Here is a 26969-nt window from a genome sequence, read left to right as displayed (position 1 = left end):
AGGACTAATATTGAAAATAACTATTTCATTAGAGTGATGAGTAATTAAATTAATTAATCTTTTAATCTAAAATAAGGTCCAACCAAACTCTTGTAATGGTAAATTTCCGACAATCAAAAATAATAAAACCAAACTTAGACTAAGTTTTCATGTATTGACAAAACAATATCAACAACACCTTTTAGCATCAGATTCAATATGTGCATTTGAAATGTGGTTGTCATGAAACCACAATAGAGACTCTCCTAAGATTTAAGGCTTCCATAAGAGTGGTAGGCAGGATGGACTCATAACAACCTATCAGCCCCACAAGAAAAGATCCACTTCAACCTCTTAAAACTGCTTCATAAGTAGGACGAGTAGCATACGATAAAATCAAATATTTAAAAAGGTGTGTTAAAAAAAATAAAAATTAAGGTAATATTAATTGGATTAGGTAACAGGATTTGTCAAGAAATTACAGATTCCAGGGAATTTCGGAACCACAGCTTTTTAAGTTTCGATGGGCAGACACTCCAAAATCAATATCATCACATCATCCAAACTGACAATATTCTACTAAACTAATTAAATTAGTTAATTAGTTTGTGATTCAGAATTAACGACTATAAGACTAACTCTAACCAATCGATATCGAGGGGCATGTCATGTTTAATATAAAAGTCCACAAATGAATTAATAGCTTCATGCAAAAACTTACATAGTAATGTTGGCACATTAGGCACCACACTTGTCCTCATTCACATTCAGACATGTTGCTATTAGGTAACATCCAGACAACGTGTATTCTTCCACAAATCTCAACCGATTTGCGGTTAATTAATGCATGATAATCACATCCAACCATAATAAAATTGTATCTATGTTATTATAATATCAAGATTTGGACTGAAATTTAAACCAAAATTATTTTTCTCCTGTTTCATGATCAGGGCATGTGGAGCTGGCCTTCGGTCAGTTCGGTTTAAAATCGAACTGAATCGAATAAATCGAAAATCGAAATTTTAGTATTTATGAAAATTAAACCAGATCGATTTTAATCAGAAATCGAATCAAACTGAATTGGTCTGATTTAATTCGATTAAATTTGGTTTGATTAGTTTCGATTTTTAATAAATTTTTTATTTTTTAAATTTTATTTTTAATATTTTAAAATTTAATTAAAATATTTTAATTTTAATATAATTTAATTTCTCTATATTATTAAAAAATAATTAATAATATATTATTATCACTAATCGGTTCAGTTCAGTTTTTTTGATTTTTTTCTTATCAAAACTGAAAAGAATCAAAATAATTAAAATTTTTAAAATTAAAAACTGAACCAAACTGAATTGAATAAAAAATTAAACTGAATTTTAAAATTAATTTAATTTAATTAATTTTTTAATTTGATCCGAATACGGTTAACCGCTAAACCTTCCTCAAACTGTTCTGTTGGGCCTTCGTTAAACGGCAGCATGACGTCTTGAACCTGTCACCAGATGCAAGTGGATTACCAGTGATACAATAATTTTATTAAATATGTGTCATTTTTCACTAAATAAAACTCAAAACAACAGAACAATGGATCGTCTGGGTGTCCGACCAAATAATACATTAATGGGATATGGATGCATGAAGATTGGGCTGAGCTCACACTGGAAACCCATTTATACGCCAGAGCTGAGCCCAGACTGACACCACCCACCACTACAACAGATCACTGACTGGGCCCATTATTTCCAGTTATGGGTTGTGTCAACATACCAGAAATAACGGAAAACATTGAAGTCTATTAAGTCATGCATATTTTGCTTTTTTCTTTATTTTCAAAAATTAATACTAGAATATTTTATTTTTGTTAAAATAGTGCAATTATGACGTAAATAGTATTTTTTTTTTAACAATCTCTTTTGTTTTTTCTTTAACTATGCAATAAACTTGTATTTTTAAGGTTCAATTGTCATAATTACTTAGAAGAGCTACACATAAACATCAAAAATACAAAATACAAAACTCAACAAAACATAAAATAAGATAAAACTAACTTAAAATAACAAAAATTAACCGAATTTACAGTAGCCAAATAAGCAAGGCATCACAATTAAATAAAAAAGATAAATAATTAAAATTAAATAAAAACATGCCACCACACCCACCACTCATCATAATTATCAGAGATGAGAGCAAGATATAAATTTGAAATCATAGAGGGAGAGTAAAAGCATGCAAACTAAATATATAAGCATATCCTCAAGTTAATACAAATAAATAGACATACAAAATGAACAAACGATCAAAAGTAAATGTTGATTATCGACAACCAGTGAATTAAGAAAGAAAACGTCATAGAGTCTGTTTGAAGAGGGCCGAAGACGAAAGCAATAGCCACCAAATATAGCGATGTGATTCTAAATTATCGACATCATACAAGATCGTATTTATTCTATTAAGATTGAAAATTAAAGCTCATAAATTATAAGTCCGATAAAATATCCCTTATTAACTCTAGCACTGGAATTTAAAATAGAAAAAATATCAAAACAACACAGATAAAAGCTAATTTTCGATGAGGGAAAACTATAAGGACAATGGTCAAAAAAATCTAAACAAAAATAAATGAATAGGAAAAAAAATCTTTCCTGGTACAGAAAACTAAACCACGAAAATCGTAGAGAAGAAATTACAAATCTACAGCCAAAACGATAAAAATATTCAGACAGAAAACTGAAGCAAATGAACTAAATCCTCCATCGAGCGTGTGTCTTCTTTCTCCCTTTGTTTTTCTCTTTTCTTTTGTTTATTAAAGTTGGTGATATCTACAGTACCTATTATTTTATTGGTGAAACAATAGTATTTTCTAATTATTTAATATTTTAATTTATATATTTATAAATATTCTTTAACAATTACTTAATTTTTTTATATTTGCATATTTATGTATTATATAACCGTTAAAAATACAATAAAAATTATAAAATAAAGACTAATATCGAATGATTAACCACAATTTAATTAAAAAAAACCTTTATCAAATAAAGTTTAATTATTAAATCAGTAATTTTATTATTTTATCGATTTCAATGATGACTTAAAGCTAAGATGCTAATAAAACTTACAATTTGGCAATAATAGGAACTTTTGATTTTTTATTATTCAATATTTAATTTTATTATTGGATACTTTATATTATTTTTAATGTATTCAATTAATATCGGCCAAAGTTGTTGTTTATTACATATCCCTTTTCATAAACTTAGTAAAGATATTTAATTTAGTAATTATAATTTTTAATTTTAAATAAGGTAAAAATCCAAAAACAACATGTAGAAAGTCGCAGAGATTTCAACAATATTCAATAAGAAAACAAACTAAACTTTATTTTTTATATCGAAATTTATATGGATAAAAAAAAATCGATAAACATTAAAATAAAAAATAATAATGCAATCCCATCTTCTCTTTAAATAGAAGAAGATTTTTAAAAAGTTATAGTTATCTATATATTTGTTATGCTCATTTTAAATATTTATTGTTAAAATTATAATTTTATTATTATAAATATATTATATATTTATTGTATTCATTTTAAATGTTTATAGTTAAAAATATACTTTTATTATTTAAAAAAATAATTTAACTTTTAATATTTTTCTTTAATATTCTATAAAATCAATGAAATTTATTTTTCTCTATAAATATAATTAAATTATTTTATTTTTCTCTTTTCATTTTCCTTTTTTTTTTTTTATATCTCGAAACGTACACGTGGTGGTGTGAGGTGTGCGAAGGCATGAAGACGTGGAAGGAGACGATACAGATGGAGCACTTGGCAATTAGCGAGTGGCAATCATTTTGAGGAGCAGAGACGAGACGGTATATTCCTTTGGAAGATCCTGAGATGCGATTATCAAAGAGAAAGGCTCGCGCAATATAATTGATGATGACTTCGCACTTTGGCAGTTTGGCTCCCCCCTCGCTAGGAATATTTTCGATCCAACTGAATTCTAGTAAAATGAAATTAAATAATTTATAATTAAATTTTAAAATATATTTAGATTTAAAAATTAGTCTTCATAATAAATTTATTTATATAAATAATTAATTTAATATAAAAATATAATTTATAATAATTTTTATATATTTGTATTTAAAAATTAGAATTTAAATTTGTTTGAAAGTATTATTTTTTTCAAAATGAAAATTATTGATATATTTTTTCTATAAATTATTAATTGAAAATATATAAAATTAAACATGTTTAAATATTATTTTAATAATAATAATAATTAAATTTGTGATAAATTTTAATCAAATTTAAATATTAATTTAATTAAAATAAAGTCATTTTTTTATGAATACCTACCTATTTATATCTCTATATTTAGTTTTTGAAATTAATATTTTTCTCTCATAAAATATTTAACTTAACTTATAAAAATTGACTTATAAATTATTCAACTTATAAATTTTAAAATAATTATATATTTAATTAAAATATTTATAATTTATTGATAAATAATTAATATGTTTAATATTTAATAAAATTTTAAAATTAAATAAAAGTAATATAATAATTTGTTTATTTAAATCAGTTTAGAGGTTTAGTCTTATAAACACTAAAAATAATGAAATTAGTTCAATAATTTTTTGAATTTATAAATTCAAAAAATATAATAAATAAATGGATCACCTTTATTTTCAGAATTTATAGATTAGTTTGATTAAATTATGAGATAAGAAAAACAATAGGCACTTCACAAAATTTAATCGTTAATTACTCAAATAAATTATAAATATTAATTAAATAAAATAAAATAATTTTAAATATATTATGAATAATTAAACTGAATAATAATTAAATTATTAATACACTCATATATTTAATACAATAATAAATATATTTAAATAAATATAAAAAATATTAAATTTTATTCCTCTTTACCTTCAACCTCTATTTAAAAAAAAATAATTAAACAGTTAACGAAAAGAAGTTTTGGTGGAGAATTATTAATAATAATAGGAATGTTATGGATAATTGGATTAATTCGGAAAAAATAAACAATTGAACGTGTGAAGGAGAGAAATATCATAAACAAAACCCAGTTTCAGATGGAAAGACAACTGAGATCCACGTGTTGGCATTTATGGAATCCCCTTTTCTTATCGGCCTTCAGCGTTTGGAGATTGGGATCTACGGGGTTCCTTTTTTCCGTACCACGTCGCCTGCCCTCTCTTGTTAATTTCACGCGCTTCCAATTTCCTTTTCAGCCCAACAGACGAGTTGTCCATTCATTGTGACATCAACTGGCCAGCTTCGAAGTTGCTAGTTGCTACTACAACTTACTTCTACAACAACATTTGCTTTTCTTTTACTTCTCTTAATGACATCGAAATTTAATTTTAAAGATGAGTCCTTTCCCGGCATACAGCCGCCTGTTGAAAAATTGCTGACGCTATTAGTATTAACCACCAACAGCCACCAACGCTGCTGCCGTCGTTCGTAGAGAACCATGCCAATTTCTTCAGTTTAACGGCCTTAATTTTTGTGGGTCCATTCCATTGATCTCCCTCTCTGGTTGCTATAATTGTATAAATAAATAAATAAAAATAAAAAATTAAACAGAGACCACTCACCCACCACGAGTCCACAACAACTCGCTTCTGGAAAAATATTCCATTTTTTGTTCATTCCTCAGATGGAAAATGAGCCTTGTATAGCCTCCCAAACAAGGCCTCAGCTCCAACCCATTCTCGAACACCATGATCTCCCCTCGACTCTCCCTCAGTCTCTCTACTCTCCTTTAATCTTCTCTGAAATCCAGGACCACCCAACAGATCAACCCTCTTCTACATCCAGACTCCCGACGGACGACAGATGGAAACCGGGTTCTCTCCACCGCTGCAAAACGGCTCCAGCTATGGTCGTAATGCGAGGCTTGAAGCCACAACCACCCCAAGATCCCAAACCACAATCCGACTCCGGCTCCATTATCAGGCAATCCATTTTCCTGCTGTTTATGTATCTACTTCTTGGCGTGGTTATCTACTCGTTTAACAGAGATAACTTCTCCGGTGTGGAAACCCATCCGGTTGTCGATGCCCTCTATTTCTGTATAGTAACTATGTGTACTATTGGCTATGGTGATATAGCTCCTTTGACACCAGGAACAAAAGTCTTTGCCTGCGTATTTGTATTGGTTGGTTTTGGATTCATAGACATATTACTTAGTGGGGTTGTTAACTACGTTCTTGATTTGCAAGAGAGCATGATCTTGGCTGGGATTCAAATGGGCAAAGCCCACCAAGGATTTTCAGCTAGGGATTACATTGTCGATGTTGAGAAGGGCAGGATGAGGATACGGTTGAAAGTTGGATTGGCACTTGGCGTGGTGATTTTGTGTATTGGAATGGGTATGTTGGTTCTGTACTTTGTAGAGGATCTGGATGGGATTGATGCGATATATTTAGCAGTTATGTCAGTTACTACAGTTGGGTATGGTGATAGGGCATTTAAGACTCTGCCCGGAAGGCTGTTTGCAGCTATTTGGCTTTTGGTTTCAACGCTGGCGGTGGCAAGGGCGTTTCTTTATTTGGCAGAAGCTAGGATTGATAAAAGGCACAGAAGGATCACCAAGTGGGTTTTGCATAGGGATATTACCGTTGACGACTTGCTTGCTGCGAATATCAATAACAATGCTTTCATTAGGTGCGATTCTACCTTGATCCCTACTAATTTTTCTTGTTAAATTGTTGCTCTATTTCCGGCAATGTTATAGTTTTTCCAGCAATTAAGGTTTGGGTTGGTTAAGCAGTTATTGAGCCCAACTTGTAATGAGCTTTTTGTATCTGATCAAAATTCTCTTTTTCTAGACCTGGAGAAAGTTTGCATGATAAAAGCACATCATGCTACAATGTTTGGTTCATCTTCGTTTCAAAAAACTTTTTCTTGCTAAAATTGCTGGAACTCTTGTAACTTGAACACTAGAAAGCAATGCCCAAGTGAACAATCCTTTATTGTGAAGGCTTCACATAGCATGTATATAGCTTAGGTTACATTCCAGCAGAGTACAGAATGACCTGTGATTCCAACTATTGCTATCCTGAATTAGGAAAAGGCCAGTGATTGGAGATGATTCAGATGTCCATGAATCCATTAGTATTTGATGATGTCTGTGAATTCTGTGCTAGTGCATAAGCTTCTCTCAGTCGATTGATCTTATGATTAGCAGTTATTAGGCAGTTTTTTTTTTTTTTTTTTTTTTATTTTTTTTTATTGCATTTGAGTCCTTTTGCTGTCCTTTTTTTTGGTCGAAGTTAAGATCTTACCACGTTTTGAACTAAAGTTCATTTATGTTTCCCTTTTTTAAATCTTTCCTGCAGCAAATCAGAATATGTAATCTACAAGCTCAAAGAGATGGGGAAGATTGAGGAGAAAGATATATTGCAGATATGCGATCAATTCAGCAAACTAGACCCCAACAACTTGGGAAAGATAACTTTACCTGATTTGTTGGAGAACCATTTATGACAACTAATAAACAGATTATTTTAATCTGTATTTTTTTAACAGCAGCAACTAGAGTTATGTCCTCATCCTTGGACTAGGACAAAGGGAATCAGGAACTTGAGAGATGGTAACAGATTAGCCACTGTGTTGTCGCATGAAGAACTGTACAGTCATGGAGGATGGCTCTGGAGCTAAAACAATGATCACAGGAGAAAACAAGGAAGGAAAATGCTTTGTTGCCTTCCTTTACGAACTCCTTCGACTCCCGGCCCCATCTCCCCAAATCTAGAATACTATTTTTTGGGGCCTTGAATTGTATGACAAATTGACAATGTGATTCCGCATTGTTATTGAAACAATTCCAAATGGGAAAAATGCAATGAGAAGATTATATATAAAATCAACTAAATTATACTCTCAGATTAGTTAACATCACTGTAGCATTGCAAATTTGCAATAGAATTCATTAGAAGAGGTCTGAAGGACAAATGATGTTTAAGGTAAAAATGAGAAAAAAATAGATTAAATCACCAACTGGTACTAGATGGAACAAAGCATTGGTCGAGTTTTTAGAACCTGGTCTTTTTTATTGGCAATAATGAACAGAGATATTGAATTCACAGTTTCAGGCTTCCGTTGTGGGATTCTTGAAATCCTGTTATGTTCACATGGCCCTATTAAAATCTTGAGACAATCGGAGGAATTGTTCTCCTAGCAACTAAATAAAATTCAGAAAAGATTACATTATTATCCGTAAGGCCCAGACAAGGTAAACAGAGTCACCTTGGCATGAGTTTGTATTGTTTTTCTTTTGGGCCTGCTCTACATTGAGAAATGAGAACCCTAAACAGGAATGAAGACCACGAGCCGGCTAGTTACCGTCTCTTTACTAGCCTCGAAACTCCACCGCTTTGGAATGAGGAAACAGGTTGGCCTCTCTGAACTCTGACGTCAACCATCAAATTTGACTTGCGAATTTGCCCACGTAACATTAATCAATATTTTCTACTATAAGTTTTGCTTTCCAGCATCACAATCTACTGCGAGACAGCTAAAGCAACACGCCTCCGCACTCCACAAAGCTTTCTAACTCTAAATTTAGGCCTTAATATAATAAAAGTATGTAATTATTTTTCAAAAACAATGAGTTCATTTTTAGAATATAGTCTTAAAAAACATTTAACTAATAGGTTCTAATGGTTGAGAAAAACATTTAAAGCAACTTTCATATTGAAGTTGAAATGTAAACAAAAGAGAGGTTTGTTGTGGGAAAAAAAAAAAGTTTCAGTCTCCAGATAATATTTATTGAGACACAGCTCAATTCATGGCTTCTGGTACCCACAGCTGATATGGATCAGGAGCTGGATTTTCTTAGGACGGTGTGTTCTGTAATTTTTTTTTTGTTTGTTAAAAAAAGACCTATTTTTCTTAAATATCAAGCACTGGACACCACCTCCCCTGAGTGGTCTGTTCAATCCAGTACTCTCAAGTTCAAAGATTCCTTTAACATTATACTATCGTATTAATTTTAATTTTAAAAAATTATCTGTATTTACATTTTTTATTTAAAAAAAAAATCAATGTACAAGTTGCAAGCTTCACGAAATCATCAGACAAGAGTCAACAGACATGCTACGTATTGTTTAAAAAAAAAAACACAAATTGCACCTGTTCCGTTAGGAATCATGTGAAATTGACAACTACTTGCATATGCTCAACTGGAGAGATGAAGTGAAGTTGTCTGAAATTAATATATACTCCATCACAATAAACTAGTAATAATTGTAATTGATTATCATGAAATGTGTTCAGTCACCCACTTCAAATTCAATTACTGGGGCAGCTCCCATCCATGACAATGCCTAACTTGGAGTTCACAATCAAGATATCCTCAGGTAGCAGTAACCAGTGGAAGATCTGTCGGCAGGAGTAAAATAATATAGCAATAGAAAACAAAAGGGAAATGAAACAAAGTTGAGAGTCTCTTTCATACACAACGCAATCAACGTGAGAAAGCTGATTACTTGCATTTGTTTTGTTGCCAAAAATGAATGTCTAAGGACAATGCCGCTCCCTCTTCCCCTGGACACGTCTCCTTGCATAAGTCACTCTGTAATTTCCTCCTCTTTTCCCCAGCCCCTTTATTAATCTTAATTGAAATCCAGACATTATTGAAACTCACTGGTTTTAATGATTAAAAATTTTAATATTTTAATTATGTTATTTGGCATACCATGATCATATCGTGTAGATCTCACTTGGTGTAAAGATAACATGAGGTAAATCTTAATTAAATTTACTACATAAGATTGATATAAAAAAAATTATATCAAAAACAACAAACTGTTTGGGTAGTAGTGACGGTAAAATTTATTGTTCTCTTAATGACTGAATTTATTTGTAACAGAAACAGTTAAGAGTCTCAAAAATTAATTAATCTTTTTTATATATAAAAAAATTAGTAATAATATATAATTTTGTTTGAGAAATCAAAATTAAAATTAATAAAAAATATACTATCTTAGATTAGTTTCAGATGATTTGACCATTGAACTAATTATCTTAATCTGTAGCTTGCAAAGATGGATTTATTGCAACCAGAAAGAAAATAGGACACATGCTTAGTCAATTCATTAATTTCTGAAAAAAGGGCAAGCCCCACATCTCTTAATTTACATCTCACCAATTAAATCAACACAAATTTTTCTCTTTATGTGCAAAATTAATTTCTCTTTTTGACCAAAAACTCCATTGGTAACCAACTCATGAACCATATACAGTGGTCCCTAAAAACAAACCTAATATAATAATTATATTATCCTCTTCAAGCTTTTAATATAAGTCAAACAACCCAACAAAACTACTTTTTTTTTTAATAATAAAAAATATTTAAAAAAAAAACAGAAATCTCTATTTTTTATTTAAAAAAATGCAAAAGAGAAAGCTATGCAAAGTTTGCACTTTTTATAACACTTCCTAAATCCTAATCCTTCAACTTGCTCACTGAAACCACTAAATTTCTGTGATTAGTTAGTAACGTACAATATAAATTATATCATTCTATTCATGTGAGATTTATTTATTTATTAATATATTTAATAAAGAAATTTATTTAATTTTTAATAAATTAACTATATAAGAATATAAAGCATATTTTTATGCCAGCAGTAATGCTGTGTTTGGAAATGTAGAAAGTAGGGAAAGAAAACAATTTGAGGAAAGTAAATTGGGACTTCACTTTTCTTTATTTGAAAAAAAAAAATACAAAGAAGAGAGAAGAGACCTTTTATACGTCATTGGATCTCTTCCTTAAATTTAAAGAGAAAATATAAGGAAAACATGTATTTTTATTTTAAAATATATGTATATTTCTTAAAAAAAAAACAGTATGTAATATAAAAATATAATTATTTTTTCACTTCATTTATTTAAAAAGTAAATATAATTTATTTTTATTTTAATAAAAAAAAATTTACCTGTTTTTAGTTTTTTTTTTTTTTTTTTTCAGAGTGTAAAAGATAAGGAAAAGCCAAAAAGTTATAAACACGGTGCTCCGTCGTCACTTTGTAAGCATCAAAATATGATACGGGAAAGGGCTGACATCAACAGCTAGCTGAAGCCCATTTCCAGAATCTATCCTCTCTCTCTCTCTCTCTTTATATATGAACAGCCATTTCTAAGCTCTGTTTCTAAAGCAGAGTGACCCTGGGAGTGGCCATGGAAACCCATTTGCATGCGCTGGTTTTCTTGCTAACTGTCATTCTTTTATCTGTTTCTTGTGCAAGAGGGAAACAGTACATTTCTGCTGTGGGAGACCCAGGAATGAGAAGAGATGGATTGAGAGTGGCCTTTGAAGCTTGGAATTTCTGCAATGAGGTTGGCCAAGAAGCTCCTGGTATGGGAAGCCCAAGAGCTGCTGATTGCTTTGATCTCTCAAGTAAGCAAAAACGCCGTCGAAGAAAACAAGCAGAACTAAAGAGTGGGTTCTTCTTTGTTATTTTTCATCTATAAGTTTAATGTCCTCACTCGGTGTCCAAATCTTTGTTGCTGTTGAAATGGGCTGTCCTTTTTCTGATGGAAGGCTCCTGTGATAAATTACAAGATTAGTTCTTCTAGTTATGGGACATTTTACTGTTTAAATCTTGGATTTATGGTTCGCTATACTAAACTTTTCTTCTGCATTTATATGTAATTTGATAATTCTTTGTTATAATGGAGCAGGTTCTACACTTAAGCACAAAGTAACAGAAGCTGATAACAAACTTGGGGTAGGCAAACCATTCCCAGGTTTGCCCCCAGGAGCCATAAGCAATGCAGATCTTTATGCAGCGCAGAAGGAGCTTTACCTGGGTTCTTTGTGTGAAGTTGAAGACAAGCCAAATCCATGGCAGTTTTGGATGGTTATGCTTAAAAATGGCAACTATGACACCAAGTCTGGTTTGTGTCCTCAAAACGGGAAAAAGGTACCCCCTTTTAGCCCAGGAAGGTTTCCTTGCTTTGGAGATGGGTGTATGAATCAACCCATATTGTATCATCAACCAACTGAGCTCATAAATGGTGATACTTTGAGAGGAAGTTTCAATGGGACTTATGATTTGGGTGCTGAAATTGGGGGTGGACTCGGTGGAATCTCCTTTTATGAAGTGGTTTGGGAGAAAAAAGTTGGTGCTGGAAGTTGGGTCTTCAGCCATAAGCTCAAAACCTCTAAGAAGTATCCATGGTTGATGCTGTATCTCAGAGCTGATGCAACCAAAGGATTTTCTGGAGGATATCACTATGATACAAGAGGCATGCTCAAAATTGTAAGTGAAAACAGATAGATCTCTAACTCTATCATTCATTTCTATTAACCCTGTATTGATACTTGTGCACTCGCTGGTTATGAAAATTAATCTTCCGTCGTGCAGAAAAACAAGCCATCAGTTAATAGCATATACATTCCCCAATGTCTTGAACTGGCTTTGTTGTGGTGTAACTTTGAAGTTGGGGCACGACATAACTGACTTTTTTTTAATGATCCTATTTCACGATACTTATTTCTATATTTATTATCTGATGTTTGTTACTGATGGCTTTGTGTCATAAGTGGACTTTGTTGAACCAGCGCCCATAGTATCGATCTTGGAATAGACTTGCTGAAGATCACAAGGCCTCTAAGATAATGAGTCAAAAGCTTTCTTTCAGGGAATCTTTATTCCTTCTGTTCAAAATAATGGGTATAAGCAATCTGGAATATAATTTTTCTTGCTTATTTATGTTCAAACTTCTTTCAATGATCTTAAAAACTATTTTAACGATACACTATACTTCACCTCTATAATTCTTTTTACTTGGATAAAAACTAAGAAAATAATATTCCTCTGCATCTAAATGAGAAAGATGTATTTTTATGATTTGACAGAACAGAGGGGTTTCCCTGCTTATTGTGAAAGGTACCTTTTATGATACAGTGAGAAATCAGCAATAGGACCACCACGAATACTAGTTACATTCCCACAACTTTAGTCAGGGTGACTTATTGTGCATTTCTTGATATTGATATATAGTCTTTTGTTATTTTATCTTTATTACCACCAACTAAATGTTAATTCGGAACTTATATCATGATTTTTTGCCGGACTTTGTTGAACTGGTACTTGGGATGTAAACATTGAAACAGATTCAGGGAAGGTGAGAAGCCCCATAAATACTTTCTTGGATCCATTAGACCAATTGACATGGTCTGCATATTCCTTTTGCTTTTCCACTTGTCTCTTTGATGGATGCCTCAACATTGAAGTTGCAGGTTTGGTCTTAGTTACGACAACTAAGACTAAACCCCAGTCAAAAATCATAGGGGAAAAGTAAAAGAACCACATACTTATATGGTGAATCATTTCTGTTTAGCTTGTTACTTAACAAAGATTGTGCAGGAAAGTTCTTTGGTGTTTACAGAATATATTCTATATGTGTCGCATTCGTGCTTATCACTATGCAATTTTGCACCAAGTGGGTACATCCCTGTTTTGAGTCTGCTGGTCTCTTTCTGATCATTTTTACTTAATTGCTTGATAAGGATTTTTTTTTATCCACTCCCTTGCTTTTCTGTGTTCTTTACTTCCGATTTATGTCTCATATAAATGACAAAATTGGTTATCTTCCAGCTTCCAGAGTCACCCAATTTCAAGGTTAAAGTGACATTGGATGTCAAGCAAGGGGGAGGATCCAAGAGCCAGTTCTATTTGCTAGATATTGGTAGCTGCTGGAAAAACAATGGTGATCCTTGTGATGGAGATGTGCTCACTGATGTAACCAGATACAGTGAGATGATCATCAATCCAGCAACTCCTGCATGGTGTAGTCCCAAAGGTCTAGAGAACTGCCCACCATATCACATTACCCCAAATGACACAAAAATCTACAGGAATGATACAGCCAACTTTCCCTATGGGGCTTATCACTACTACTGTGCCCCAGGGAATGCCCAATTTTTGGAGAAACCAGTAAGCACTTGTGATCCTTATAGCAATCCTCAGGCACAAGAGATAGTTCAGTTGCTGCCTCATCCCATATGGGCTGAATATGGCTATCCAACAAAACAAGGCGATGGTTGGGTTGGGGATGCCAGAACTTGGGAGCTTGATGTGGGTGGACTGTCCAGTAGACTGTACTTCTATCAGGTAAATAAACTAAGCTATCATCTACAGAGAGATACATTACAAATTAAAGTGATGAAAAATTGATCGTTCTTCTATTTTTTTGGCTTGGGTTTCAGGATCCAGGGACGACTCCTGCTAGAAGAATTTGGACATCCATTGATATGGGTACTGAAATTTTCGTCAGTGATAGTGAAGAAGTGGCAGAGTGGAACCTTAGCAATTTTGACGTCATTCTCACATAGTTCAAAGTTGAATCTTTAAACTTTTCATTCTAGCTTTTCTTTCTCATCCACAAATTAATTGAAGCCCACAAAGGACAGAGGAGTTGAGAAAAACTCATTATCTGTGATACTAATACAAAGAGTGCTGGGATTGGAGTGGCCAAACAAGTCCGCAAGGACAGGCAGCCTCATCCTGGAGATACAGTTATGTAATCCAATTCTGTTTCTCAAATGTAAAACGAATTTTCAGTTTTCATGCTGAAAGCTTGAAATAAATTTATCAAATTTCATTAGTTTTCTTGCATCAGCAGAAACCAAACTCTTCTGAAATCTTATAGGCAACATTGTACTGTTACAGAATTATTTTGTTGTATTAGTTGACTTGGTGGGTTATTCTGTTACTTTGTATCCACATGTTGAAGCAAAAGCTCACCCACTAACCAACTATATTGACGAGAAAATAACCGAAGGAATGATTGTAATTTGGAGCTGAATGGATTGGACCTACAGGTGGGTGAGCACCTAACTTTGTAGTTGTAAACAAGAGTCAAGAAAAGACGCTCATCTCGTGAGGAAGCTGTGAATATGATATGGTTTCCAGCTAGCTTATTCTTCAGCAATTGACATTTCGCAGCAGATTAGTTACAAGTTGGATTGCTTGTGGTTCCAAGTTCCAACTGGGTTGCTGCTAGGTTAGGACTACAAATTCAGCCGAGATCTTCTTTGCCTAGTGACGTGTCTCACCGCCAATGCCAAAGGAAAAAGTTAGCTTACCAACGTGGAATTGGAACAAGAAGTGGGACTAATGTTTTTGTTGTAAAATTTTTAGGTGAATTCAGTTAGAATATAAATTTGTGAGGTATTAAAATGACTTTCATGGGAAGATTACTAATTTTTTAATGGAAATTGAATATTAAGAGAGTAAAATCTGAGACATTTCAAATTTATTCAGATATACTTATTATCCGACTAAATTTGTAAGTGCGATTATTAATTTATATCTCAATATTTGATAAACCAGATTGAGTTAAAAGTTTTTATGTTTTTAAATTTTTCTCCTCTATATGGAACTCTATATGTACTTATGGATTAATTATGCATTAAAAACTTTTCAAAACAATATTCGTCTTATAAAAATTAGTATTTTTATTTTTTTAAGATATAATCTATATAATTAAAATTAATAAATTTTATAGTATTTTTTTATATACTTCCACTCATGTTGTTTTATTATTAAATTATTTTTAAAATTAATAAATTTTAATTTTCAATACATATAAAATTATATTGAAAAGATAATAAATAAATTAACATCTAAAAAACCTAAAATTTGAGACATAAAAAAAAAAAAACTTAAATATTAAACTACTACATTTATTAGAGAGAGGCCTAATGAGAAGGGCCATGAAACGACATGAGCCCAAAAAGGGTCCCAGTGGAATGCCGTAGCCCACAAGCCCCAGTCACTCAAACCGATGTCGTTTAGTCTCCAAATTACCGAAAACTCCAACAACTTGAGTTTTATTTGCATCTATAGCACAGGAAACATTTGCCCTTTTCCTATTCCTATTCGCAATCGCCTCGGCCCTAGCTCGTTGAAAATCTGAAAACGCCCACATCAGGGGAATCTAGGGTTTCTTCTGCAATGCGGTGAAAGCTAGGGTTTCCAGCTCTTGTAGCCTTGGCGTCCGGGTTAGTTTCTCCTTTTTTTCCTTCTTTATCTTCCTTCTGTAATGTTTTCTTCTTTGGTGCATTGTTATTTTTTGTTGCTAGGATAACGATAAGCTACGATATGTTTGTGCCGTATGTTTCAATTGTAAGTTTCTGAAGCTTGCAAGGAAGCTCATTTTTTATTTGAATATAGCATGCTTTAAATGCTTCTAGTTTGAAAATGTGAACATCCCTGATGAAGGATTCTACCAAGTATTGGAAAAAATTTGATTGAGTGATATCCGTCATGGACTGTGAAAATCTGAAAATTGATATCCCTAGTTCTGAGTTTATCCTTCATCCATTACGATAAGAAGCCAAGGATTCTGTGTTCTTCCATCTGTTCGGATCCTCGGAAGCTGAGGGGAAATGCTTGAGCGGGAGAGAGGATTTTTCATTATCAGTCAACAAACATTACACTAATTGGTGCTTCACCTCACTTGTTTACCTATTTAAATAACTTATTACATTACTGCATGAATAGCTGAAACTAGCTGGCCTATCAGCAGCTAAGTTCCTAGCTAGCAACTTTCATCCACGTTCCTTGTTTTCTGACATAATGTAAGCTGTTGACATCTGGATCTGCTGAATTCTACATTTTATTGCTAGCTGTAACTTGTTTAATATGAAACTGAATGGACATTCCATTTGCAAATGTTAATGGTTTTTTGCTTGGGCAGGTTATTGGTTTTCATTGATTTCAATATATTGGCACTCTTTGACAAGCCATGCCTGCAGGGAAGCTTATTGTTATATGTCAGTCAGGTGGGAAGTTCACCTCAGCTAGTGATGGTTCCTTGTCATACGCAGGCGGAGATGCTCATGCTCTCAGTGTAAACCGTAAAAGCAAATTTCATGAGTTGAAGTTGGAGATGGCAGACATGTGGAATTATGATCCTGATTCCTTGACCATCAAATATTTCCTACCCAACAACAAGCAGACTCTTATCACAGTATCTAGTGACAAAGACATCCAACGCATGATTGATTTCCATGAAGATTCCAAAACTGTTGATTTGTTTGTCATGACAAATGAGATCTCAGCAAGTGAGGCCTCGGTTATGCCTTGTAGTAGGTAGTTTTCTTATCTTCTTTAACGTGGATGGAGAATTTCATTGTTTTGGCTGTGTTTAATGGTCACCTGCCTCTTGATTATGGTTGTGCATGAGAATCTTTGTAGGACTCTGGTGGTAACAGGGTCCATCATTTGAGATTCTATTTTATGCTTGAATGCAGGTGACCATTTGTATATTGTATTAAATTTTGTTTCACTGTTGTCCTTGCACATGGTCTAAATATCTAATGCAAGCTTGTTCTTGCTGGTCTAGTGGCAATGCAATGGTTGAACCTGTCACCCCCCTCAATATTGCTCCTGTTGCTTCTTTTGCTGAGTATACTGAGCATTGCAATTCTTTGAATGTTGAAGTTGGGGATGCTGGGCATCACAGCCTTCTTAAATCATGGGCAAATTGCATAACTGGTTTGCACCAGCAGTTTAATAATGTTCAGGAAGTGCGTGAAGCTCTGCGTAGATTTTCCATTGCTCATGGATTCAAATGCAAATTTAAGCACAATGACGCGACGCGAGTAAGTGCCAAGTGTAAAGCTGAAGGTTGCCCTTGGAGGATTCATGTGTCAAAGTTGTCTACCACACCATTTTTCCGAATTAAGACATTGAATGAAACACATACATGTGGAGCTGGTACTGGTAGGATTAATCGGCCTCAAGCCTCAAGGAAATTGGTTGCCACTATTGTCAAGGAAAAGTTGCGGGATACACCTAATTCCAAACCTAAGGAAATTGCCAATCAAATCCGACAGGAATTTGGAATTGAATTGAGATATTCACAGGCATGGCGAGGGATGGAGGTTGCCAAGGAAGAGCTTCAGGGTTCATACAAAGAGGCATATAATCAGCTACCTTGGTTATGTGAGAAGATGGTAGAGACAAATCCTGGCAGTGTTCTCACTCTCATCACAAGGGAGGACAAAAGTTTCCATCGTTTGTTTGTTGCATTGCATGCCTCAATATGTGGTTTTCAGAATGGTTGTCGCCCCCTTCTTTTCCTTGATACTGTGAGTCTGAAATCAAAATATCAGTCAGAACTACTGACAGCAACTGCATTGGATGGAAATGATGGCATTTTCCCTGTGGCTTTTGCTATAGTAGATTTTGTAAATGATGATAATTGGCATTGGTTTTTGGTACAACTGAAATCCATGCTTTCAACTTACCAACCTATAACGTTTGTGGGAGACAGACAGATGGGTTTAAGACAGTCAATTTTGATGGCATTTGAGGATTCTCACCATAGTTTCTGCGTTCATCATCTATCAGAGGAGTTAAAGCAGGACCTTAAGGGCCCATACACTGAAGAAGTTGTCAGTGTTATTGTTTCTCATCTTTATGATGCTGCCCATGCAGCCACGCCTGATGGATTTAGAAAGTGCATTGAGAGCATTAAAAGCATCTCACCTGAAGCTTTCCAATGGATTTTGCAAAGTGAACCTGAGCATTGGGCAAATTCACTTTTTGAAGGTTCACGGTACAACCATGTCACGTCAAGCATTGGTCAATCATTTTATAGTTGGGTAAATGATCTCCCAGTACTACCAATAGTGCAGGTTGTTGATACCATTCGCCAAAAGATGATGGAGCTTATTTACACTCGAAAGGTGGATTCAGATCGGTGGTTGACAAGATTGACTCCGTCCCTGGAAGAAAAATTACAAAAGGAGATTCTCAAGGCACAATCGCTTCAAGTTTCATTATCACCCAGGAACACGTTTGAAGTTCATGATTGTCTAGGGGAAACCAACATTGTTAACGTTGATGCTTGGACCTGCAGTTGCAGGGCATGGGAACTTAACGGTTTCCCATGTTTTCATGCTGTGGCTGTCCTTCAGCATTTCAATAGGAACTTGTACGATTACTGTTCCAGGTATTATACAACTGAATTTTTTCAGTTAACTTATGCAGAGCCTATAAATCCGGTTCCAACAACAGATAAGCCTATGCATAAAGAATCGTCCCCAACCCAAGTACTTCCCCCTCCTCTTCGTCGTCTAACTGGCCCACCGAAGCAGAGGAGAATCCGATCAAAAGGAGTGATTAAAAGACCATTGCATTGCAGCAAGTGCAAAGGAGCAGGCCATAATAGAGCAACATGTCATGTGTACTCATAGATTCATAATATTTGTAGAACTGTAATTTACTGTACAGGAACTTGGGTAGATCAGAATCTTGTAGAGGTATGGGCGGTTAGAGATGGGATAGATGGTCAGAGAAGTTAAATGCTAGAAGTTGCTCTCTTTTTGTAACAGGGAATGTTCAGTATTAGTTGGCATGATATGCTCGAAGTTTTAGGTTTTTCTTCATCTTCTGTTAAGAGGATGTTCACAACTGTGACTTTGTTGGTGTTCATTTAGTTTCAACATTCCTTTATTTTCAAAATTTTCATTTATTATTCTATATTATCTATGTTCCCTCTTCTGACATTTGTATGGTAAATACGTTTTTCGAGTTTTGACTGCTGAAAGTAATATGTCGTTGCTAAATCAGGTTATTGAAGATTCAGAGCTTATGCCATCTCTACCAGCTTGCTCAAATGAAATTGGATCCGATCTTGCTCAACAGTATAAGAGGACAGCATTAAGCTTCAGCCTGAAATCTCTACCCAAGCACCCAACCTACATATATTGAGCTCAATTGGATCTTCCTTGGACTCCAGGTGGTGGAAGATTATTTTCTTTGAAGGATAATATGGATAATCTTTCTGGCTGTTGCTTTTGCAAATGCCTATGTGTAAACTGGTTGTGGTCTCAGCCGGAGTCGTATTCTTTATGGTGTCCGCCTGCATCCGTCCCTTCTCTTTACAGGTTGTACAAACAGATGCTTTTTGAAAATCAAGCCGCATTAAAATGTCTGTTCACTTTTACAAGAAAAGGACACATCAAGAAGGAATCAGGGCCTAGAGAATGGGCAGCTTGGTTAAAACTAAAATTTCTATGATCACAGATTGTTTGATGACACCCTATACTATACGTTTCTGTATCCGAATTTTTTTTTTAATATAAACAATGAGAATGATTTTAAAAATCTACATATCGACGGATAGAGATATTCTCTGACAAATAATTTTTGAACATTTCCATAACTTTTGCTGGGAGACGCTCAATAATATCATCACAACGAATTGCAAGTACAAAGTAGCAAAGGCGCAGTACACTCAATTTCCTCAAGATAGCTTAAGAAAACTTCCCTAATCTGATTAGTACTAAAGCAGGTAAGAGGCAGTACATGGTCAGCTGGTCCGAGTAGAAATTGATAGTACATGAGTGTACTATTGCCCTTCCTTTTTGTAAAATATAAATCCCCCATGGACAGCAGAGCCCCATAAAACCATCACTGATGCCCTTGTGCGATCCAAATGTTTACTCCACGGTTTGCCCTCAGAGATTGCGGAGGAATGGCTTGCCGCATCTGCAGTATAAGGTAAGTAAATGGGATTTGGGATTCGTGGAAGAGGGTAAAGAAAGAGACGGACAAAGACTGGGAACAGGCAGAGCATGGGTGGAACTATTAACACAAGTATCTGTTTTAGCACCACCCATGCACTGCCTCTTCCCTGGCTTGCGGGTCTTCTTTTTCTGCTCCCTCACTTGTTTTCATTTCCATCTATTCTCGATTCAAAGTCCCTGTTTGAGGGAAATATTAGCCTTCATGTTTGGAATTTACTGCGTATCATATCATTATCGGTAACAAATTTGCAATTTTCTTCTGTTCAATATAGACTAATATTTCCTGACGCTTAGTATTTTATTGACCGTTTTCTGATGAGTTGATAAATCACGGAGATTGGAGAGATGATGATTGTTGCGGTTCCATTTTCTGTAATGGGTCTCCAGTTTTCTGTCTGATAGTGCTAAATCCACGTCCTTTTTGCCAATGGAAATTTCGTTCACAGTGAGGTTATGAAGTCCCGTTCTCGACTATTGTCATGTCAAGCAAATCTTTAAGGAGCAAGCAGAGTTGAAGAAATTTAGCTATATTCAATTACTTACTGAATACAAATTCTTTGTTTGTAACAGAAATTAATTCAAATAATATGACGAAGTGGATTTCTGCTTTTGGGCTAATAAGATGATTGGCTGAGAATAACAAAGATTTAAGTTTTCTTAAATTCATCTGTTACATACAGAGGATGGGGTATGCTGACAACTGCTGTCGCTGCTGCGATACAGAATAGAACTTACGAAACAGCGTGCAGAGATTGGGAAATGATGCTCACCTAATATCATGAATTATCTCCACAAGTCACTTTCTTGGAAAATGATCCATATTACTAAATCCAATTCCCAAACCAGAACAAACTCTTTAGAAGTCTTGATCACCCTAGACTCTTTTCTGAGAAAATTAAGGAAGACCCAGTTGGTCATTCACATTATAGTATCCATCCAAGAAGTATGAGAATCTTTTCTGGTAGTTTGTTTGATTCTTTTGACCGGATTCTCACATCCCTGAGTCCTTGGATGTATGTCAGATACGTGAGTTAGAAGCAAATCTTCTCTCCTTTTAAAGGAGTTTCTGGGTCTGTCTGTGTTTGTTACGAGACAGTTGGCCCTGCTTAGTCCGCGCCTGGAGGTAAGCAATGAGAGAGAGATGTATAAAGTACTGATAGAACTTGCCTGCATAACTACAACATTAAACAATTTTGGAAGGAACCAGAATACCAATAATAAAAAAAAGACATAACTCAATTCTTCACTGACCAATTCTAGCAACATCCAGAATCCCAGAATTTTCCTATTGTAGCATCAGATTTCAATTGCTGTTAGATCCAAAATTCGGTTATATCAGAATTCATTGAATCCGTTGGAAGGAGGGCCAATCAGCACTTTTATTTTTATTATTATGGTAAATTTTAAGGGATTAGATGCTAATAAAGGTTGGTTCGGTTGATGTTATTTTATTTTTTAAAATAAATTACATTTTGAATTTGAGACTCTCCCACAACATGAAAAAGTAGTTTTTTTCAATTTTTTATGACAGGCCTCTAATATTCATATGTCTCCTTGAGCGTGGGCAGTTTTGGACCCATAGCCTTCTATTATATACTTTTTTTTTTTTTTTTCCCTTAAAAGATAGTATAATTTAATTTTTATATTGGTTTATTTCATAAAAAATATTTTTTTTTTTATTTTAAGTATTTAAAAATTTTAATTAATTGAAAATATTTTCTTAATTAAAAAAAAATCCTTTTAGAAAAAATGATTTTCTTTCTTAACAATAAAGTCAATTTTGATATTTTTATTAAGGTATTATATATTAATTTTTAATAAATTTTATTTTTTAAATTAAAATTAAGTAATAAAAAATAAGTTAACTTATTAAAAAAATATTTTCTACAGAAAAGATTTTACTCAATAAATATTTTTCACAAAAAATATTTTTTAAATATAAGTTATTAAATTAAATATTTTAATTTATAATTTATTAATAACAAATTTCAAGTTTGAAAAATATTTTTTAAAAAAATATTTTCTAGTAGTTAAAAGATTTAGTTAAATGAAAATATTTTTTATTAAAAAATAATTAAATTATTAAAAAAATAACTTTCTCTTTGTAAATCATTTTTTATAAAAAAATATTTTTTTAAATATAAATTATTTTCTTCAAATAAATAAAGACTTAATAAAAAATTTTCTCACTATTAGCTAATTTTTCACTAGAAGTGTATTAATTAAATTAGATAAAATTTAATTTTTGTCCTATAATTTTTGTTTTTTATTATTTTAAAATTATTATTTATTTTTTAAAATTATAATAATATATAAATTAACTATTATAATCTTATTATTTTTAAAAAAATATTTTAAAATATTATTTAATATTTAATAAAATTTAATATATTTAATATGAATATAATTAAAAAATTAATGAAAAATTATAATATATAAATTAACTATGAGATGGTGACAGTTTGACTGATGGATGGTTGGCTGTGATTAAAATATAATAGATGGATTATAATATTTTAAATGTACATTAATCGGATATAAATAAATATTCTTAATGATTTAATTAATTAAAACATCATTCTGTTTAAAATTAGACATAATCAATTCCTAATCACGTTATCTTCATGTTAATTAAATTAGTAGATAAGACTGATGATTTTTAATACCACTTGCGTATGGGAACATAGCAAAATCTGAAGGAGAGGATGGCGATTGGCTTTGTCTGTATTTGAGGCCAATTAAAAGAAGTGGGGTCATTTCTATAATAATAGAGTATTTAAATTAATCATGATTTTAAATATTAATTACAAATATATTAATATTAGAAAAAGAAAAATATCAAATAAGTTTGCAGAAATATCTATTGGAATATTTTTTACATTTTAAATTTATTTTATGTAAATTGACTCGTACACGTATTAATATCTATATAATTATATTTTTATTAAAACTTTTAAACTTCAATGTACGTATCTTCAAAATTAGGTCAATTGTTAGGTATTTAGAGGAATAAAAATAACAAAAATATAATTAAATGATTGCCTTTTAAAAATTAAATTATTATTTAATTCATAAATATTGGATTATAAAATTAAGAGATAAAATTGTAAATAATTAATAATTCATATTTAAATACTAAAAAAATAAATAAAAAAGATTTATGTGCGATTAAATGGTTTAATTTTTTAAAATATAAGTCAAATATTTTTAAAATAATAATAATTTTTAGGAAACTAAATAGTAATTTACCACAGGACGTACGGCCCAGCCCAAGACCAGAAAATTAGAAACCAGGGCGGCGTTGATTCCGTTTTGTTTGACAAAAATGTTAAAAGACGGAAAAACCACGGAATGGGCCCCACACTCCACCTCCTCCTGCATCATTTCTAGATTTCCAGTTTCTTCGTTGACCCACTGCTCACGCTAGCTGGTCTCTCTCACTCTCTCATGCTTAGGGTTTCTTTCTTCTCTCTTTCCTCCTCGAGAGGTAACGGAAGTCTCTCTGCGTATCGTTTTTACCTCAATTTTCAAGTCAAGCTCCTGTAATTTCCTGTTTCCCCCCCCTCTTTGTCTTTAATTCCTTCTCTCTGCGTTTACTCTTTTTGTTTTTTGTGCTGGTTTGTTTTGGTCTACTCTATCTGAACCGCATAAAATGATAAATTAGTCTGAGGGTTTGTTTACTTTGAATTGTTGGGTTTGTGTTTGCTACTTCTATTTGGCTTCATTTATTGTCAATTTTGTGGGGGAGATTTGGATTTTTGGAGAAGGATTATACAGGAGATTTGGGTTTCTGTAATAGTTTCAACCTTTAAGATTTGAGTTGGATTTTTAGCAGATTCAGGTTGGTATTTTGGGCTGAAGTTTAACAGTTTGTTTATTGTATTTCAGCTCTAGGGTTTGCTTGTGTGTGTGGGATTTTATTAACTATTAGGCTTTTGGAGCTGAATTCTGGGGTTCCAGTCTGGCTTTGAAGCTTTGTTAGTGGATTAGAATTCGTTGAAGCCTTGGTTATTCAAGTTGACTGTGGAGACCTTTAGTGCTTGCGCTAGGATTTTGAGGTTTGGATTTTGTTTTGCTGGGCTCTTGGATGGTCTGACTCTTTGATTTTCTGATAAAATTGGTGTTTTGGGGTGAAGTTAGATTGGTTTGTCAAGCATGGATAACTCGAAAAACAGGCAGCAGAATGATCATTTAGGTGTCAACAAGATGGGTAAGAATATAAGGAAGAGCCCATTGCACCAACCCAATTTTGCTAACAATGCTAATAGGCAACAACCTCAGCCACAAGTCTACAATATAAGCAAGAATGATTTTAGGAATATTGTTCAGCAACTAACCGGCTCACCATCGCATGAGCCTTTGCCTAGACCTCCACAAAATCCACCCAAAGCCCAAAGTATGCGGTTGCAGAAGATTAGGCCACCCCCTTTAACTCCGATCAACAGACCCCATATTCCCCCTCCAATACCAGCTCCACCAGTGGCATCACCCCCTGTTCCTTTCAACAATGGTTTTGTTAGGCCTGGCCAATTTGGTCAACCGGCTCCAACAATGATGCCATCAATGGCACCTGGGGAGTCAGCTTGGTCTAATACGGCAGAGTCTCCAATCTCAGCTTACATGCGATATCTTCAGAATTCAATCATGGATCCTAGTCCAAGGGCAAACCTAGCTCAACCACCGTTACAGCAACCGCAAGCACAAGGTCCGGGGCAATTTCAACATCAGCCACCATCTTCTGGTTTACTTCCTAATCCGCATGTGCCTGCGCTACCTTCGCCAAGATTAAATGGTCCTGTCCCCCCTATGCCTAGTGTTCCCTCCCCGCAAATGTATGGCGCTGCCGTTTTACCTTCACCCACATCTCAGTTCCTTTTACCATCTCCCACTGGTTACATGAATTTACTTTCTCCACGGTCTCCTTATCCATTATTTTCTCCTGGGATTCAGTTTCCATCACCATTGACGCCGAATTTTGCATTACCGACTCAATCTGGGATTTTAGGTCCAGGGCCTCAACCTCCACCTTCACCAGGTCTTGTATTTCCATTATCACCTACAGGTTTTTTCCCCCTTTCAAGTCCAAGATGGAGGGATCAATAGTCCAAGAGGTTATATTGTTGTTCTGCAGAGTCATGTGCTCGAAGAGGAGCTGGTACTATTTGTGGATGCACATCTTTATTTCAGGTGAACTTCATTTGTCAAATGTTTTGTACACTATTTGTGTAAGAGGTTCTCTGAAAGTTTGTAATATTACTTTCACTTGAAAATTTCAATGTTTTAATTTTCTTTTTCATTTGTTGACACCAGTTTTGCAGCTTGGTTTGGATTATTATCTTTAACAGCTGCTATGTTTTTTAATTTCACGGAAAATAGTTGAGTTGAGAATCGACTCGAATGACAACTACATAAGAGCTGTAACATCTAGCATGAAGACAGAGATAAGGATTCTTGTGTGCTTGTACTCTTGTGGATTAAATCTTAATAAGGTTTTAAGTTTGAATTCTTTCCATTTGAAAGAATCCTCAATACATTTCACTTTTCTTTCGTCGTTTGTGTAAAACGCTTTGCCGTTAAATTTATGTTGTCCTTCTGGGCCTGAGTTTCAATAGGCTTCCATGGTCAAAATTCCACCATATTTTTTGCCAAGCGAGCGTTGGTCCTTTATGCTTCATGCTTCACTATGATATATTTGGGGATAGACATGAAAAACCATACTTCATTATGATGTGTTTTGTGATCGACATTAAAACAAAAGCCACATGCGATTTTGATAGTAAATAAAATTTAATAGTAAGATATGTTCGGAGTAGACTGGTAGTTTCTAAATTGTCGTAATCCTCCTGTGCTGGAGTTCCAAGGGCGCTCATTGTCGCGTTTAAGGTAGTGCAATAGAGTGCATCTGACTTGGACTATATTTTATAGGCAATGTTTATGCCATTTTTTCTAAAAGTATTATTTTAAAATAACCATATTAGCAAATCCAAACCTTTTCAGATGATTCTGTAAGGCTTTTTTATTTTAAATACCTGCTATTTCCTTCAAAACATTTAGTATTTTAAAGCTAGATTTACCTTGCCCATGGCCATGGAGACGAAAGCAATTGCTGGGTCATCTTTAACGAGCACTGGTGAGCTGGATTTGCCCTGTGTATAAATTCAGGTTCAAGGGTGATTCAAGGGGTGATGGGAAACTCAACTCTGTAATTAACTCAATTTTGATGTTGGCCCTTGCAATTAGGTCCTTTAGTGAATGTGCTAAATAACCGCCAGGGATATCACATAAACGTGTTATTACAATCTGGGAGATCGCTGTCGGAGCACATGAACAGCCCACCTCCCACCACGGACAGCGGGAAATGGAAGCCATGCAAGAGCTTCCCTTATG

General features: G+C 33.6%; 4 protein-coding genes across 8 annotated transcripts; all 4 read left to right on the top strand.

The window, feature by feature from the left end:
- The first annotated feature begins 5363 nt into the window (after positions 1 to 5363).
- On the top strand, positions 5364 to 8213 carry LOC110614657 (two-pore potassium channel 5). The gene is made up of 2 exons (XM_021756263.2): positions 5364 to 6691; positions 7366 to 8213. The coding sequence occupies exons 1-2, from the start codon at positions 5682 to 5684 to the stop codon at positions 7511 to 7513; spliced, it is 1158 nt and encodes a 385-aa protein (XP_021611955.1). The 5' UTR covers positions 5364 to 5681; the 3' UTR covers positions 7514 to 8213.
- A 2843-nt stretch (positions 8214 to 11056) lies between these two features.
- LOC110616347 lies at positions 11057 to 14655 on the top strand. Of its 2 annotated transcripts, none has more exons than XM_021758744.2 (4): positions 11057 to 11429; positions 11714 to 12294; positions 13636 to 14151; positions 14247 to 14655. In XM_021758744.2, exons 1-4 carry the CDS (start codon positions 11210 to 11212, stop codon positions 14370 to 14372), a joined length of 1443 nt encoding a protein of 480 aa, XP_021614436.1. In that variant the 5' UTR covers positions 11057 to 11209; the 3' UTR covers positions 14373 to 14655. The 2 variants fall into 2 exon arrangements, with proteins under 2 accessions (XP_021614436.1, XP_021614435.1); XM_021758743.2 differs by having other exon boundaries at positions 11058 to 11471.
- A 1236-nt stretch (positions 14656 to 15891) lies between these two features.
- On the top strand, positions 15892 to 19559 carry LOC110615610. 2 transcript variants are annotated; one of them, XM_021757581.2, is made up of 3 exons: positions 15892 to 16043; positions 16742 to 17136; positions 17390 to 19559. In XM_021757581.2, the coding sequence occupies exons 2-3, from the start codon at positions 16790 to 16792 to the stop codon at positions 19245 to 19247; spliced, it is 2205 nt and encodes a 734-aa protein (XP_021613273.1). In that variant the 5' UTR covers positions 15892 to 16043; positions 16742 to 16789; the 3' UTR covers positions 19248 to 19559. The 2 variants fall into 2 exon arrangements, with proteins under 2 accessions (XP_021613273.1, XP_021613274.1); XM_021757582.2 differs by having other exon boundaries at positions 15899 to 16043; positions 16800 to 17136.
- Positions 19560 to 23944: 4385 nt separating this feature from the next.
- On the top strand, positions 23945 to 26191 carry LOC110615612 (protein HAIKU1). Of its 3 annotated transcripts, none has more exons than XM_043956849.1 (2): positions 23945 to 24069; positions 24471 to 25886. In XM_043956849.1, the coding sequence occupies exon 2, from the start codon at positions 24738 to 24740 to the stop codon at positions 25683 to 25685; it is 948 nt and encodes a 315-aa protein (XP_043812784.1). In that variant the 5' UTR covers positions 23945 to 24069; positions 24471 to 24737; the 3' UTR covers positions 25686 to 25886. The 3 variants fall into 3 exon arrangements, 2 of the variants coding, with proteins under 2 accessions (XP_043812784.1, XP_021613275.1); XR_006350736.1 differs by adding an exon at positions 25893 to 26191 and having other exon boundaries at positions 23978 to 25769; XM_021757583.2 differs by having other exon boundaries at positions 23983 to 24124.
- The last annotated feature ends 778 nt before the right edge of the window (positions 26192 to 26969 follow it).

The sequence above is a fragment of the Manihot esculenta genome, chromosome 5 (genome assembly GCF_001659605.2).
Source record: "Manihot esculenta cultivar AM560-2 chromosome 5, M.esculenta_v8, whole genome shotgun sequence".
In the NCBI taxonomy this organism is placed as follows: domain Eukaryota; kingdom Viridiplantae; phylum Streptophyta; class Magnoliopsida; order Malpighiales; family Euphorbiaceae; genus Manihot; species Manihot esculenta.
The sequence above is the reverse complement of the archived record's forward strand: the minus strand, read 5'-3'. Positions and strand labels throughout refer to the sequence as shown.